General features: G+C 32.2%; 1 protein-coding gene across 1 annotated transcript; it reads left to right on the plus strand.

The window, feature by feature from the left end:
- The first annotated feature begins 592 nt into the window (after nucleotides 1-592).
- Nucleotides 593-11357, plus strand: LOC108553804 (uncharacterized). Its single transcript, XM_017908847.1, has 7 exons — nucleotides 593-704; nucleotides 2585-2825; nucleotides 4050-4150; nucleotides 5943-6053; nucleotides 7474-7623; nucleotides 7739-7798; nucleotides 10724-11357. The coding sequence occupies exons 1-7, from the start codon at nucleotides 620-622 to the stop codon at nucleotides 10885-10887; spliced, it is 912 nt and encodes a 303-aa protein (XP_017764336.1). The 5' UTR covers nucleotides 593-619; the 3' UTR covers nucleotides 10888-11357.
- Nucleotides 11358-12105: the final 748 nt, after the last annotated feature.

Genomic DNA, 12105 nt, shown 5'->3' on the forward strand with positions numbered 1-12105 from the left:
AGAGTTAATCGATTTGGCAAACGAAAAAAGTAATAAATTTAAATTTGACTAAATTTTCCTTAAATTCTGATAAGACGGCACTAAAAAATTCACCGTTATCATTCATGGTTTGCTAGTGCATTTGAGTTGCATTATTGCAACGATTTACATTAGAGTACGGAGTTAATCAAAGTGACCTCTAAAATAAATTATTTATTATTCAGTGGCCAAAAATTTTTGTCGTTTAATGGTATTAATCTTAATTATCAGGGGAAGTTATTATAAATATAAAAAATTATGACTATACCAAGTGCTTTGACACTTAAATTTACGATTTTTCAAAAAGTGGAGTTAATCGATTTGTGCAGTGAACGGGTGATATAATGATATATAATGATTTTATACACGATACATCTCGTCCTCTCGTTCTCTCGTTTACTATTCAACGTGTCACTTTTCTCGTTCCTCTTCCTGCTTCCTCTCCCGTGTTCCTATGTCTATCGAGAAGAACACTGACCTAGGGAATCCCCACTTCTTTCGTTGATCCGATCTGTTCTTGGTACTCGTCCCCGGTCGAAAGTATAAAAGACGAGACGCGATGGCTTCACGAGGATACGCATGCACAGTCCACGATTCGACGATGGCTAGACACAGTGATTCACGTTCAATCTCTCAGAAATGCGTCGTTCTGATGTGCCTTGTCGCCGTTCACGTGGCAGGAAAAGGTGAGAAGTCAAGGAATTGCTTGGCGGCGTGCTCGGTACCGGTGCTTATCGATGTAGCTCGAGTCCAGGAAAAAATATAGTGAAGGAATAGATATTTTATAGCATGGGAACTATTTATGAAAAATTGTCGTTGGGTTGTCGATACGAAATCCTATAAAACCACGTGGATGTTTACACTGTAGCGTCGCGGAATTGTACGTGGGAACTGGTCGGAACTTAGGATTTAAAAATCGTAGAAATTGACGTAAATGTTCGTATACTAATGTCGTGGAATTATTTGTGAAAGGTAGGTAAAGGTTAGGTTACAATTTTAAAGTTGTGGAAATTAGGTTAGGTTAGGTAGATATCTACATTGCAGTATCGTGGAATTATCAGTAACTCATAGGTATTAAATACGAATGTTTATATTGTAATATCTTTGATTTAGCTGTAAAAGTTGCAGATTGGATTATTTAATTCCATCGAAAATTTATGCGTCATCGCAAAGGAAAAATATCTTAGAAAGGAAAATACATACGTGTCTGGGACTCGAGTTACTTTCATAATACAAATGATCGGCGGGCAATAAGAGATTCGCAAACTTGTTTATATGAATTGTCTTTGTTCGAAAAATACATCGAGAAATCATCAGCTTCTCATCGATGATAAATTTCCTCCTACATGTGACAGGAAAATTAAATTTAAATTCATTTCAAATTAAAATTAAAATTAAAATTAAGTTTGTTTCAAATTAAAATTGAAATTAAAATTGAACATTATAGTTATGAACTTCGTCATATCGTTAACAAGTAAATTTGTTTGGAAGTAATTGCGTTTCTATTAATTATAATTTATCAGATTTTTATTTTCGACCATGATATCTCCCTGAAATTTAAGAAAACTTTAATTTTCTGTTTCTCTTGACAGACGATTGTAATATATAATTGCTCTTAAAATGTTTATTTTGTTATTCATTTTCCTCGTTTTTTAAATACTCGGTATTTTTTGCTAATGTAGTGTAAATTCCTTGGCAAACAAAACATATTATCTCCTTTTCTTCCTACCACATATTTTACACCTTAACATGTTTCGTAACGATTCCACAAATCCAAAGTAATTTTCATGCTCTATTTATATCCAGTGTTATTTTTATTTTTATTTATTTACAAACCAAATATATTTGGATTATTACTCCATCTAATATATTATACGAGACGATTCACATAATCGAAACCTTATTTTGATTGCAATTAGAAAGTATGTTAATAGAAAATCGTAGTCCTTCAATATTTATGTTTTTAATTCTCTTCACGACACGAAGTGACAAATAAACATTTACATGTACGTGTCTATTTATTTCCATAATAGGTTTTATGTAACGCATAACCATATGGAATTTGTTGATAAAAGCACCGAGTATAGGTCTTTAAAAATTTCTGTAATACCTTCATTATTAACTATTTATTTAATGATAGTACCCCATAAGCTAATTAATTTGTATTTTCTTATGATTCGGATATATTTTCAATTTTATTTTCCAATCCAATGCTTACTCGAGTCTAATTTCTTTCTTTTTTATTTCAAGATAATTCTACACGTGTAAAATAAAATATTTATTTATTAACTTCCATGGAAATAACAATCGTGTTCTTAAAAAATACCCGCGAAGTCAAACGCATCTTTCTAATAGCAAAAGAGAAAAGAAGAATTAGAATATCGACTATCTGAAAATACCTTTCGCAATGTGTACACGTATCGCGTGTACCTGTCAGCCAAGAATGAATTCGAACCGTGAATCGCACGTGAAACATGAAGGTCACGTCCTACCTGTCCTCTGGTCCCCACACTCGCGAATCTCAAAACCGTTTCGCTCACTTGTGGCCAATGTTTCGTTCCCGAAGAGATCTGCGACGAAACAAAGTGTCCCGGTCCCCTGAGATATTACAAGGACATCGGTTGTAAACCTGTCTACAAGAATCCCGGCGACTGTTGCGCACAAGTGTACGACTGCAGCCACCTGAAGAATTTGTCACCGGAGAAATGTTACGCGAACGGCCACGAGTATGATGTCGGTGAATCGCTGAAGCCCGAGGACGCGAAACCTTGCGAAATAGGGTGCACGTGCATATTACACGATTCCGTGTAAGTATACCTCACGTATTCTCTATGACATCTCTGATCATAGATCTCTTACTCTTCTCGTATCGACCTTTCCAATCGATATTCGAAAAAATTCGCGTGACAGACTATTTCGATAAATTTTAAAGGTCGAAATGCGAGTTTTATTTATTCTCCGTGGAATTATATTTCTGAATTTCGTAATTTTGGAAATTAATAATTAAATAAGTGGAATATATCGATAATTGGGAACGTAGTTAACATGTTAAGTGCTACGCCGGTCCCCAGGCTTTCCGTTCGGGCCCGGCTAGGACTTAAGGTACTGACATTTGGTGTTAAATTCTTCGCCATCTTTGGATATTCGAGTAAATTCGTGTGCCGCATTGAATTCTAAAATTTGTTGAACCCTATACTTAGTTTTTGATATACCTATTAATAGTATATTAAAGTACATTAAAGTGATAGGGTAATTCGATGATAAATGGAAAAGAATTTAGAAAATGTGAGGAACTCTGATATTTTTATTATCTAAATTAGATTTAGATTTTAACTAATCAAATATTCGTATATTTTTTTATATCGAATGCTCGAGATATTAAAATGATAGAGAAGTGAATTTGATCGATGCTGAAAATGGCAACTACTCACGTGAAGAAATAATTTCGAACGATTTGATAGGCACGAAGGAGACAAATGTATCCGGTTGTATATACACGTGACAGAGAAAGAAGTCAGAATTAATAAAGTTCGATATAATACACGTCGAGCAAGCAGTATAAATTGAATATGTTTTCCCCGAGGGCTCAAATCCGCGGGTCATTGCGCTATCAATATAAACAGTTGACATTTTGTTTGTCTTTTGAACAATTTCGAATTGTTTTAAAAGTAATCGTTCAGCAATGAATTATCGCCGAGTAAAATAATTTCTTTTCTCTTTTACCTTGTTTCCTATATAGTTATAGTTATAAATATTGTAATAATGCTATAAAAATTTGAGGACGTCACGTAACACGTACAGTGCACGCAAATTATTTATAACATTATATACATATCTTGCATAAACTATAGAAATATTAGGAAATTTTGGTGATATCACACTACATATACAGAATGCAAATTAGTTTGAATTTTTTAAATTTAAACTGTGTCGTAAAACTTGACATTTCGAAAAACATTTCGCTAAAAAATATTATTTTCAGCACTACTTTGAATTCATCTTATTTCACGTCATTTTTGTTTTGAAAACAGTGCCCATTTCTCGTGTGCAATCCTTGACTGTAACTTCAATGTTGACCAAGATTGTTACATGAGGTACTCGCATGATAAGTGCTGCCCAGAACGCATTTGTAGTGAGTAATTTAAATTCGATAAATAGCTTTTTACGTCCAATTCGTGGCAATAAGAAAATTAAATATTTCTATTGAAATTTAATTACATGGAATATTGTTTAAATCCAGAAGGAACTTTCTTCTCTAAGAAATTCATTTCCACCATCACAAACATCTTCATCATCGTATTTCCAAATGTAAATTATTTTATCATTATTATATACTTCTTTTTCTAAATGCAAAATGATATAGTGTTTATTAACATCACTATAATCGATCATGCATACCATAGTTACAAGAAAATTCTTGGAAAATAACACCATAATTAATATATTGATTATATTAATTAATACCTTGTATTCAGTATTAATAATTTATGTGCTTAATAGTGTAAGGATTATTTTCTACTATGTGTGTGAGATGGTGTGAGAGTGGTGAGAATAAGAGAATCTATTGGATTGCTATAGCCATTTCAATTCCTATAGGTTTTTGATCAGAAATTTTAATTTAAAATATAAATAAGCTAAATTAAGCTTATAGATTCATAATCTACTGATATATTCAACAATATTTTATATGATTATTATTAAATTGATTTGATTTATTCAGATCATTCTAGAATTGCTATAGATTGGCAGTGGAAAGAAAATTAGGTTGGTAGTGTTGTGGAAACGTGAGAAAATATAGAATACAAACTTAAAACAAAGTAGTGATATTTGTTAACACTTTGCACTCGAGAGGGTCCCTTCAGTCGCCATTTGATAAAATTTCGAAACTCGATATTAATTAATATATCAAGTTTAAAATAATGTAACAGTGTGCGAGGTATGGAATTCAAATAATTCTATGTGTTAATTATTATACGAGTTCGTACTTACTGCTTCAAAAAAGCTTTATAGCAGAAAATCTTTGAACTCCTACTCTTCTTTAGCCAAAAAATCGTCAAGTACTAAGGGTTAATATTGAAAATATGTATATATATAAATACATTATACGTACATATTAATTATAAATCCACCTCAAATAGTAATGTCATTAATATTAGTAAATTTTTATCAAAATTTACAAACATATTGAACCATTGTCGTTGCCATGAAAACCGAACCAACGACCCCATTTGAATAAAAAGTCGAACGAAAATTCTCTTTGAAGTTTAAAGCGACAAAGCGTTTAATTTGCCACTTTATTCCAAGAGTTTATAGAAAGAAGCCTTTATTTCGAAGAGGAGTTCGCTTTGAAAGTTAAACTTCATAATTGAAGATTTCGTCGACTGTGCATTTAACATGCTCTCGACTTACAGTACGGTATAAGCACGGCATTAATGAATATAATACGACGCAAGGAGCTTCACTGAATTATCTCAGCTCTGCTAATAGCATTACCATTCATCCTGCACTCCTCTCCCATCTTATTTCCTCGCCTATTATTTCCTATTTATTATCAGCTATCACCTAAAATCCAATTTCCTCCTCGCGCAATACCAATTCCTCTTCGTCTTACTTTATTTATATTTCTCCCCTTCGTTTCAATTTTTCTCCGATCGATTACTCGATAATAAAATCACTCCTCTTCACGCCTCGTCTATAGAGAAGAAAGTTCACCGTCGAAAATTGATAAAAATTCACGAAATTAACGCGACGAATTTCGTCGAAATTCCTTCTTTCTCTACCGGTTTGGTTAATATAATAGTTCGGTGGTGGAAGAAGAAATTCGCGAAATCAAACCACGCATAAGTCGTCAAGGACGTAATTAACGCGATAATGTGGAAGCGTGTGAGGCAGTGAACTCAAAAGCATCCGATTACGTTGTTCAGATAAGAAAAGGGCAACTTGCGAGGTTGACGGCAAATTGTACCTCGATGGAGAGCATTTCCTGGTAAAATCTGACCCGGAACTGGAGTGCTATTGCTTGCCTGGATACAAAGGTACGATAGAAAAAGTATTTCGATTATTAACCCTTTGACTGCCACGCTGAAATCACATGTTTCTCTCAGAACGCCACGGGGATGTACCCCAATAGTTGCAAGATTTGTTTTAATATTTTTTGTTATTTTTTAATATTTTTTTTATTATTTAAAGCATAAAATGGTAAAATAATAATAAATTGGTGATATGAGATAACATTCTTACCCAATGTAGCTTTTATCTTATTGGCCACTATAGTCACTTGTGTGGCTTATAGGCACTTGACCTCTGCACCAGTCAAGGTAACGGTTGACAATTGACTAACTGTCAATTTTCGTTCAATTTTATACAATTGTAAGTAGTTCAAGCACTCCGGTCACCAATGACCACCGTGGTGCCACAGGAGAAGCAGTGGCTGGTCATATATGGCCAACGTGACAGTCAAAGTGTTGACACGTGACGACCTATTATGGTGATTTCCATTTTTCAGCACTTATATACTTTGTCGTATTTTTCTTTACTTAAAATTATTGGTACATGATCTTATTTATTAATACGCGTTGAAAAATATTTTTCGTAGCATATAAGATTGTTAAATCCTTATCTGCATTTCATTTTATTACGTAATAGTTATTCAACATTTTACGTTTTTTGAAATTGATAACACGTGTAATCAGAAATTTTACTGGGCATTGTTCCGTGAAGAAATTCGTGCAAATATTATTTTGTTGTAATACAAGAAAAATATCATGCTCCAATGTTCAACGAAGAATATAAATTTAGGTTTTTAGTAACAGACTTGATGCCATAAGTCGTTTTACTCAGAGCTAAGAGCTGATATCTAATTATATGCCCAGTCCTACGTGAAAGGATGGAGATTAAATACCAGGTCGTCAACGTTAAGAATTACGTATTAAAAATGCAAGTTTCCACTTCTTGGAACTGAAAAATTCGATTAGAAGTGGGTTCAGCGTGGTTTGACTGCCACGCTACCTGCCAATTTTCTTGCGACGATCGAGCAAAATTTGATATATATTCATAGATAACTACTAGGTCATACTTTTATTAACGTGGGATATTAAATTCTCAGGGAAAACGAGAATATTTAATCTGGATTAAGGGATCGTATTTTAAGCGTATCTGATATCAAATTGAAACCTCTGTCCATTATCTCTGAACACTATGAAATTCGGTTTAATATAATCCTTTTAATATAAGGATACCTAATAATTTGTGGAAAGTAAGAAGATTCGAGCTCCCGGCTCTTCGGTGTTCAAATTTCGTAAATTAGCGTTGAAAATGATTAGAAATTGCAGGGAAGCCATTGTAGTTCGATAGATCACTGATAACTACGAGTATCAGATGAAGGAAAAAATAATAAAATATTAAAATACTATACGTTCGTGATATTGTAATAATACTTAAATCCTGTATATTTAGGTGAAAATATCGAGCCTTTCTGTAAGAAACGTTCTGATACTTCTTGCGATCCTGTGTTCAGACAGCCTCATGATATTCACGATAATTGTGTACCTGTGTTCTACAGCAGTCAAAATCCACAGACGGATTGCAACTTGAGTGCTAGATGTCGTAAGTTCGCAATAAAAATTAATAAAAATTGTTTCTTCTTTGTGAAGGAAGATAAAAATTTCATTTACAATTTTTGGAAAAAAGGAAAGATATGAAATTCACTTGGTTTTTGCAGAAAACTCGAAAGACGCTGTTATTCATAATCATGACAGCCTTAAGTCCGTTTCTGAAGAAGGTATGGTCTCTTTTGTACAATTATGATTTGTTTTTTGATTTCTTCCTTAACAAATAATTCTAATAACATTTCGAAAATTTCTAATTTCTACTAACACTTTGTACTATCATTGACTAACGCATTTACGATTAGTATATTAATTCCGTTCACTAATTCTGTGTTTCAACACTATTTTGGGAATATTAAATTGGTCGTTCGCTTAACATGGCTCGGTTAGCAACCAGTTCCTCTTTAATTAGGTTTTAATTAGATCTTGATTAGATTTTAATTATATTATATTCAGAATTTCGTGGCTATTATTCCCGTATATCTCAAGTATCATAATCAAATCATAAGGAGACTCGTAGATTTTTGATAATATAACTGAAATTATTGGAATTTATCGAGTAATCAAATATATGAAGAAATTAAATAAAGAAAATCCAGTAATTTATTAGATATTTTATAGATTCATTTTATAGATATTTATAGATTTATATACAGATATTTTATAGATTTATATGCATTTAGATATTGTAGTAATTCTTTAGATATATACAAGGTGTTCCAGAAAAACGTATACACACTTTAATACCTTATTCTTTTTAATTTTCTTTCTTTTTCTTTCTTTTCTTTCTGTTTTTATAATCACGCAAAGTGTGTATACACTTTTTTGGGACACACTGTATTTATTCAAAATCATAAAAGGAAAAAGACATAAATTTTTAATTCGAAATATTCTTAACTTCTCTCTTGACGCGTGCAACGAAAAATCGAGATCTTCCTTAAAATTTTGTAGTGTCATACGTTTGAATTTAAAATACGGATTTCAGAAGATAAAGGATCAGTTCACTCGAAAGTTTTAAAGACCAAAAATCATATGATTCCCGATCGTGTGGTACTTCTAAGTTCTTTACCGGGGATTTTGGATGTTAGACAGAACATATCGAACTCTGTTCAAACTTTGCACGAGATTTAGCTAAGATCCTTTCGTAGTTGCGAAAGATCGAACCCTTTGGATCAGAACTTGGCAAATCGTGGGACAAATCTAGACACTAGGTACAGTGATCGATTCCTTGACGTCGACTACGAGCATTTACGGTCTCTTGACTTCCACCTACCTTTGCTACAATGATTTCTATTATTCACACTGAAGTACCGAAATTTTAATAGAACTTTGATAATAAATTTAAGTGGAAAGTAGTCGTTAGAAGTTCTATTAAAAGGGTAACAATTTCATTAAATATAATGTCGATTAACTTAATATTATCTCGCTTTGCGTTATTAACCAACAAGCTTTGGTAAATGTTTAAAGTAAAATTAACGATTATCTGTATATCTGTGAATACCAATATTCGTACATATAATTTGCAAATTGATGAAACTATTTATTAGTCTAACAGCTGATAATTAAATTACGAAACGTTCATGGATTAAAATAATTTCATGGACCGATTCAATTAATTTATCATAAGCATTGATCATATGGTAACCTATGTAAAATTATAAACAGTATAATTTTATTAAAATATACTTTAAAAATTCCCTATGAAGAGGAAAGCATAAAATATATAGTAGAATAATAAACTGAGAATTAAAAATATTGGCATAATGAATATCGAAGTATATTTTGATAAAATTATAGTGTTTATAATTGTAGGTTGCTATATGACCATTGCTTATGATAAATTAATTGAATTTGAACACCTTTTATTACTCTGAAACGGAATAAAATTGCTTTATTTCAGTTCTCGATAGCTATAATACGTCAACTATTCTTGGAATCTTAAAAACTTTTACTCTAGATATATTTTATTATCCATTATATTGAAATTCTTAATTTTCCTGTAAACGTATTCCCTTCTTCTTCCATGGATTTTCCAAACACCTTCCATTCCATCAAGAGAGTCGAGATGAGAATCTGGAAGGGATAGAAATTCCATCCGTGGAATTCATCCACCAGCTTCTACACCGTCTATCGATTTTAGATTCGCCCTACATCAGATAACAAATCCAAATATCTTCCCGATTCTCAGCATCCTCGGATCCTACCTCTCTTGATCCTGCTTCTCTGAAGAAAGAAACTTCCATTCCAACGAACAATCAAATACGTTGACCACTCACCCAGCAATAATTATGCATCGCTTTAATTTCCAAATTTCCAAAATTTCATAAATTCAACAACGAATTTTCTTCATCTGTGATCCGACTTGTAATATATCGATATTAATATTACCATGGTTCGTCTACTATTCAATTTTCATAATATTATTTTTCACGATATTATTATTCTCACGATTCATTTATGGTCTAACATTACAGTATTAATTACTGCATTAATTGTTAATATTATTAATTAATATTAATTAACAATAGTATTAAGTACTTAATTATTAATAGTATTAATTAACACGTTGACTGCCATAATGGTCATCAGTGACTGACGCTTGTCTCCTCACTGGGGCCATGGTGGTCATCAGTGTCCGGTGATACTAATTTTTTAAATTTATATTTGTTTTATTCTAACCAACTTTTTAATATCTCAACAACGTAAATAAGTAGAGAACTTTGAATAGAAAATGTTAATAATTTGCACCGTTTTATTTTAACCAATTTTTTAATATCTGAACAACGTAAATAAATAGAGAACTTTAAATAGAAGATATTTATTTGTACCGTTTTTTATTTTAAAAAATTTTTTTCTTTGCTATATTGTTTGATAATTCATCATTATATCCTAAGAATAATGGGAATTTTGTCGTGATCCCCTGATTACTATATGAATACTACTGAGTACTAAATAAAATATGCGTGGCAGTCAAAGTGTTAACAATCACAGTATCAGCACGGTTAAGCTTCTACTAGTCCATTAACAAATCAGCTTCGGTGTACACCGGTACAAGTAAAGTAATTAACCGTGGTAACTGTGTCTCATCGATCTTACAGAAAGCAAGTTGTGTCGATTTGGTAACATGACGATGCACATAGGCGACGAGTTGAACCAGAACACCGATTATAGCTCACATTGCGTGAAATGCCTGTGCGAGGTGCCACCGGTCCCGACATGCCAAAGACTTCCTGACAGCGAGTGTGACTCAAAAAATCTGTGATATCCCCTTCTTCTAAGTTGCTGTCGACGATTCGGTTTCCAAGTTTCATCCTCTCGTGAACCTCGAATGTCACGACTATAGTTAGCTTTAGAAGTACTATATACGCTGTTAGTCTATCTTCGTCGTTATTACGTGTCGTTGAAATTTGTACTAGAAATATTTGCGTAGAATTCCTGCGAAAGTCTTAGGCTTGTTCGATTAACGTTTCGCGAAGTGTCTCGTTAGAGAAAGAGATTAGAAACTAGAATTTGTTAATGGGAGAAATACAGTGTACGAATAAAAATCGAATAAAAATTTAAGATTTTAGTTAGTACAGGATTATGATATAAAATTAGAAGCTTTTTTCGTGAACGAATATGAAATTCTAAAATTTATTGGAGCATCTGTTGTGTTTGGAGAGTGCATACGTAACCTGAAGACGATTTGGAAACAATTAATATTGACAGAATGTAGAAATGTGAAGCACGTTTAAAGAGCAAAAAATTAGTAGGAAAATTGTGAAAAGTTGCTTAGAAAATCGGGACATAACTGTCAATATTGTAAGGTATAGTTGGAGGTTTGTCGATGAAAGTAGGATGAGTCTACTGTTTATGTAAGTAGTGTGATTAGTGAGAAGTGATACTGAAGTTTGGTTAGACCCGATTTGGAAAAGGAACGAATAAGAGTAAATGTAGCAATAATGTACAATTGCAGTAATATTCGTTAGTACGAACTTAACAATAAAAAAGAATGAATATTAAAATAATTGCACTTTCTATCCTTTTTCTTCATAAGTTTTTATCATGCTCGAAGAGTAGATATCAGAAGTAAATATCCAATTGTGGTACGTGACCACAGTTCTTCTTTCAGTTCACGTACGCGTAATGATTAGAATACTAATATTAAATCGTGCTTACCATTGAAATTATCCTATAATAACATATCAGAAAAATAAAATTATACACGAAGTCGTTAATGTGACGTGTAAATTTTAATAGTAGTCACGTTTAATTCTAGTATGTTTTTACTCAAAATTTGAATCTTTCAGAACATAGAGAACCAGATTTCTCTTATTAACATTTTATCTCATTTTAAAATATAATTTGGAAAATTGTTTTAGACAGTTTCGTATGTACATACTTTCTCTTTAATTGAATCAATAACTTTGTTTTTTCCTATTCCTAATAAGCACATTATTTTCATGAAGAATTGAACTCCATATACATTTAGAATCTAAAT

The sequence above is a fragment of the Eufriesea mexicana genome, unplaced genomic scaffold (genome assembly GCF_001483705.2).
Source record: "Eufriesea mexicana isolate 0111107269 unplaced genomic scaffold, ASM148370v2 scaffold13334, whole genome shotgun sequence".
NCBI classification, from domain to species: Eukaryota; Metazoa; Arthropoda; class Insecta; order Hymenoptera; family Apidae; genus Eufriesea; species Eufriesea mexicana.

What these genes read in the sequence shown, in the direction of transcription:
- LOC108553804 (XM_017908847.1), top strand. Translation starts at nt 620, where the DNA reads ATGGCTAGACACAGTGATTCACGTTCAATCTCTCAGAAATGCGTCGTT. An exon ending in TTGCTTGCCTGGATACAAAG is followed by an intron (nt 6,054 to 7,473) that starts GTACGATAGAAA and finishes CTGTATATTTAG; the next exon opens with GTGAAAATATCGAGCCTTTC. An exon ending in TAAGTCCGTTTCTGAAGAAG is followed by an intron (nt 7,799 to 10,723) that starts GTATGGTCTCTT and finishes TCGATCTTACAG; the next exon opens with AAAGCAAGTTGTGTCGATTT.